Genomic DNA, 6,000 nt, shown 5'->3' on the forward strand with positions numbered 1-6,000 from the left:
CGTGAAGAACATTATTTCCAAATTTCAGACTGATAGTTTGATTAACTCTTTCTTTCAGGGTGTACACCGTTTTGAAAAGTAATCGGATAATGCAAAAAAAATATATATTCCTTCAAAATTTAACCCTAGGATGATCCTTTAATTCAATATCATCAACTCATCTCCCAATTTTTTGACCCCTTCGTTGTATCGTGCAATCTATAGTGCAAACGATTTTTAATTAATCGCTCTGATAGTCACCACGTTTCGCCGAAATCGAATTCTTTGCCAATTCGTTGGACAGTGTGTTTGCGAATATGTATTATCGGCAATACACGTGAAAATAATGGATTAAACTCGCTTCCTGCAATCCGGCACGTAATTAACGTCTGTGTAAACAGGCACATATTGTCCCACTTTGCGCAGCGATTTCGCGACATGGGATTAACTGGGAAGGCTTGGGAATTTTGTTTGTTCTTTGTTTTTTTTTTTTATCATTAGGTACTATCGTTACTGTTATAATTACCGCGCTCTCGGCACTCTTTGACTCTAAAATATTACACCTTCTCTCTATTGTATTAATTAATGAATTAATTAGTTAATTAATTAATGCCGGAGTGCAGGATTTATCATCAAAATGGAGGTAGAATACTTCGTATTAATTGTATATAGGTGTAACATTTAATATTATTATACGTATATGGAAAGCGTCGAGAAAACCTCAAGATTGCGGTTGTATTAATTAAATTGCAAAACTCAGCGGGCGATACGCTTGCCGACGTTAAATTAGCGCACGCTTTGATAAAAGGTAAAATTATATATTTATACAGATATGAAGTGAAAATTTAATACGTCACACCTCGCTCTCTTTGTTTTCTCTAATTTTCCTTCCTTTTTTTTTCATTCAGCTTCTTCTTCTTCTTCTGTTGACTGAGTTAGATTAATAACGAGACAAAGCATGTCAAACACATTGCAAAGTATATTCATTATTTTATCCCTGAAAATAAGTGGGAAGGGATTCAGGGTTTTTTATTCATCCTATAATCTGGTCGAGATCCGATTAGGAATTAGGGTACTAAGAAAAACAAGATGAAATGAAATGTACGGAATAATAATAATTTAACTTCGTTTCATTAAATTGTTCGTCTCTCATTCTCTCTCTCTCTCTCTCTCTCTCTCTCTCTCTCCTCGTTAGCTTTCTCCGATTCATTGAATATTCATAATTACTAAACTTTTATATTATTCTACGTAAGTAAGCGTACTAATTGATGCACGGTTTGTATTAAATTATTGATGGGCCGTAATTTTAAAGCAGAACCGCGAAAGTTATGTTTCAGTCTTATTCCACGACGATGAATAAAAATGTAGCGTTTTGGCTGTCTCAAAAAGAAAAGAAAAAAAAAAAAGAAGATAACTAAAAATACTTTGCAATTATGACTAGTAACTTTAGTTGACAAATAGTTGACAAATGTTACCAAAGTATGAACGAGCTTGATCTTTATGGAAAATCTCTTTTAATACAATTCCAATAACATCCAATAAGGCTTTTCACTATGATGGAAGTTGATGCATTCAACGGCTTAAAAAATACACTGCGTCCTATCTCCACACCTCGCAGCCTGGAAAACTCGTCGATATTTGTTGGGAAATTGTTCACTGAACCGTAAGTACGCATAACATATATAAATCTCTGCGTTATACACACTATAAATCCAGAATTGAAATCGATGAAGCATTGATGCGTAGGGTATAATTACTTTTCTGCTGCGACGATTCAATAACCAAAATTGTAAAGAACAGGCATTACAAAAACTCCATTTGCTCGCATAAAAAAAAAAGAAAATGGCAGAAGGCATTATTAGTTGTAAAAACAAAATTCTGAATTTCTGTGCATTTTCTTTTTTTCTTTTTTGGACGAATTTCAATGAACTTGGTTGTTCGACTTTAATATTGTGGATGTGAGTTAAATTGATGTGATGTGTTAATCAAATTAACAAGATATTCAAATAGTATTAAAATCAAGATCTCAATAATGATAATAATCATACGTAAGACAAGGATCGAAATAATATCTTTGAAAGTAAAAATTATTTTCTATTCGGTTTATTTGATAATATTATAGGTACATAAGATTATCGTATCGAGAAGGCATAATTAGTCTTAAATTCACAACATGGAACCTTTTATGTACTTCATCCCATTTTTTTAGTCAAAGGTAAGCTCGTTATATTTTTTTACGAAATCGTTAGAATCCTGCAGTCTAATAGGTCTCAACTATACCTCTACGTAAATTAGTACTATATAAGAGCTTCGAAATTTGGAACAAAAAGCCTTCTAATAATAAGGTTTGAAAATTGTTGAGATTATTTTATTACTAGATCTAAATATTTATTTGATCATATTACCATTCGCTAGTGATTAAATGAAATGATACCCTCTGCAGAAAAGTGTTTTCTCTTCGATTATAACCGAAAGTACCATTTGGATGATCGGATTTAAGCCCACTAAGCATTTTGTCAAAAGAGGATGTTTTTATTTCAATATTGTATAACAGCAATTTTGCTAATTAGACCGGTAATTTATCGAACAAAAAAATTTTGATTTGAATAAAATTTTAACATTTTATCATATTCCCCCAAATTTCAGACCTCTTCGATCAACCGTTTACGAGAAACACTCGAGTGGTAATGTCTAGAGGTTTGAAATTTGGGAAATTTTCAAATTCCAACCCACCCGACATAACACGTCGAAATTGCAGCCAAATCAAAACTTCAGCACCTAGTTTATTATACTTCCTATTGATTAATTGATTGATTGATTGATTCTAATGAAAAAAATCCGAAAATTAAACTGGGTCTACATATTTTTGAATAAAGCTAACCCCAATCGAGCTGAATATCCGGTTGTTTAGACGTAAGTCCCCAAACTTTAACCACTTTTTTAACCGTTTACTCGTATATTAAATACATTATTACTATTACATCATGTAATTGAATCATTTGAATTTACTGCGTTTCCTAATACTTCTGCCAGAGTGAAACCTATCGGAATATTTTGTAACTAACGTTGAACTATTAACCCATTCGCTTTTTATACACTACGATGTACAATCTTGATTTTAGTTTTTTACGATTATTGCATACTAAATAACTGTCAAGTATATGAAATAGGGGTAAAATTTACTGATAAATCCATTACCGCAATTTATTTTCTCTAATTACTCTCACATTGCAAGAAAAACGCAAAACTTTGAATAAAAAAAAACCTTATTTTCTGAAATACGTCCCAAACATTTCGAAATCGCCTAAAGAGAGTTTTTTTACTCAAATAAAGGCGTTTTGAGTCAATATTTTCACTACAAGTGAACAGGTTAAAACCATTTTCAATGAGAATGTGTACATGGAGCTGACCCTCCTTATATTATACATCATATCCGTACCACATCACACACCTCTGATCACACTTGAAAAACTGCATACTATTTAGCCTGTAGCAGCAGTACCATTAGCCTTAGCCGGGGCAGCGGTAGTCGCATTAGTTGAATTTTTTGCCGCCGGCGCTGCAGTCGTCACGGCTTTCGCCGTGGTTGGTGCTTGGGTCGTAGTAGTGGTGGTAGTTGTGGTGGTACTCGCCGTGGTTGGCGCTGCGGTCGTCGTGGTGGTCGAACTACTCCGAGCACTCGAAGAAGGAGCATTCAGAGGTGATCCGGCCGGTGGAGCTATCGGGATCGGTTGAAAACCGGGGTAATATGGCGGCTGTTGTTGGTAGGGATTGTAGAAGGGTGGTGGGAAGGGCAGCGCTTGTCCTGAAATGAAAACAGGGAGCCAAGTCCAGATAACCAATAATTAAACTGTCTCGTTCTCTCCTCTAATCTAAATAATTAATCTTTGATCCTTTCCCAATCTCTATCGCTGTCGTTATCGACCTCGTAAATTTCAGCAGCAATCCCTTTCTTCTCTCGTCCCGATATCTTCATCGCGCTCTGTCCGTGTCTATTCTCCTCCTACCGGTCTTTTATATCCCCGATCCTCCTCGTCAATATTAACTATCTTATCAATTCCGCTTCTATCAATACAACTACAAGTTGTATCCTTCAGACGTCTCGAAATCGTGATAAAATTGTACGATGCATGCAACTCTGTAAGACCTTCTTCAGGCGCAAAGACGTCTATGTTTCAATCTCTGTATCAAGATCAACATAGTTGCCAAATTTTATTGGATTCGACTGTTTAGTTTATTTTAGTCCGCCTGAACGATGTGTCTTCACTCTCTATTGAACGAATATTGATACAGCTTGTCAACAATTGACCAAACCGTATACGTGGTAACTTCGTAATCATCATCAAACAGTCAGGTGTCAAGCTGTCGAGAGAAACTGATTCATCGGCAGTAATTTCTCGTTTAAAATTAAATGATGTAGAAACGAATAAAAAAGTTACCGTAATTGAAAGGTGGCATTGGTGGCTGCTGCGGAATATAACCAAACGGTGATGGTGGTGGCGGTGGTCGCGGGCTTGAGGATCCACTTGATGAACCTGTAATTCAAACACCTTGAGTACACGAATAGATCATGCCACTGCGGGATGAAAGAATCACATCGCGGCCACTTATCCTTAGTAGCATCACCGTTACTATCAGCGCAGCACGAATACACACTCGTGTATAATAACTACACTCATTCACATGGTCTGTTATGTGTGTGTGAAAACAATGTCTGACCCAGTAAGTTCAAATGACGACAGGGAGCTAATTCGAACGACGTAAATCACCTGCGCAAGACATGAAACCTAGTACTGGTGTACTGTGAAAAATGTGCTCATATTTGCAACCACTTCGGGAATCTACCGTTAGATAGTATTGCATCAACATTACATGGTGATAGATTGACATCAGAAGTCTTATTGTTAGATTGAAATCAAATAATATCTGACATTAGATTGATACCAAATTATACTTTATAGAATTCGAAATTGACATTTTGTTTTACAGCGAGGAAAGCCTTTCATACCTTTGTGAACTCTTTCTAATTTTCTCTCAGTGTATGTTTAAGAACTGTCTGTCTTACTGTTTGGTTCATGGTTCTTATGTGATCCAACCACTACAAGTTGATGATAGAATTGTAAGAAACCGACGTTACGGTTCGCAAAGATGACTATAGCCGATGTTATTAAATTTCAGAATTGAATCTTGACCTTCATCAGGCTCTGCCTCAGATTTTTGAAAATCTCGATATGAAGAGTACTTAAAAAACAAAAGTTATAAAGAAAATGCAGACCTGGCTTTTCGGTGTTTTCTTCTTCAGAATAATCTTCGAGCCAAGTGATCAATTCCTTATAGTCCTTGTAATCGTCTTCAGCAGACGATCCTAACCAGTCGACCCACCACTTAATTACCGTATCCCATAATCCATCAGATCGAGCAACGTGAGCGAGACCAACAACGAGGACAAGAAGGAAGATGAACCTCATGATGACTTATTTGCGGGATAAAATGCGGTGATACGATCTGCGGAAAAGCCGCGTTCTTAATGGGTCGAAACACCGAGGAATCGAGAACACACTACTGCCCGATGAACATCATATATCTACTGCTAGGATGACACAGTTGTGCAATTAGTGCAGACGCGGAGACACTTGGGCCAATAGTAATTACCAGGAATCAATAAGCCTCGCGCTTCTGATACAGCTCCTCTTCACACACGTTCCAGTAATGCCTTTCCATTTCATTGTATGCACGTAGTCGATTTCTGATTTCGTCATTGCCGGTTCACAGTCCCAGAAATAGGCTGCAGCTTGTCGATGTGTGTATTTTCATTCATAGGTGATAGATACTACTGAACCCATTCTATAGATAATGGCTTACGCACGCATGCCTGGGTCTCTATTACATGCGTCCATCTTACTGTCAGATTATGAAGGCAATTGGTGGGGTCGATTTCATCGATAATGATACGCAGAATTATTCTCTGGGTTGAAGGGTACTAAAAACCTGAACTACCGCAACCTAAACTATGTCATAGAG

At 36.7% G+C, this 6,000-nt stretch overlaps 1 protein-coding gene across 1 annotated transcript; it reads right to left on the reverse strand.

Annotated features, from left to right (window-relative positions):
- Positions 1 to 3,382: 3,382 nt before the first annotated feature.
- Positions 3,383 to 5,551, reverse strand: LOC124414618 (formin-like protein 20). Its single transcript, XM_046895617.1, has 3 exons — positions 5,255 to 5,551; positions 4,419 to 4,514; positions 3,383 to 3,784 (listed from the first exon to the last, which is right to left on the reverse strand). The coding sequence occupies exons 1-3, from the start codon at positions 5,445 to 5,447 to the stop codon at positions 3,462 to 3,464; spliced, it is 612 nt and encodes a 203-aa protein (XP_046751573.1). The 5' UTR covers positions 5,448 to 5,551; the 3' UTR covers positions 3,383 to 3,461.
- Positions 5,552 to 6,000: the final 449 nt, after the last annotated feature.

This window comes from Diprion similis, chromosome 14 (genome assembly GCF_021155765.1).
Source record: "Diprion similis isolate iyDipSimi1 chromosome 14, iyDipSimi1.1, whole genome shotgun sequence".
In the NCBI taxonomy this organism is placed as follows: domain Eukaryota; kingdom Metazoa; phylum Arthropoda; class Insecta; order Hymenoptera; family Diprionidae; genus Diprion; species Diprion similis.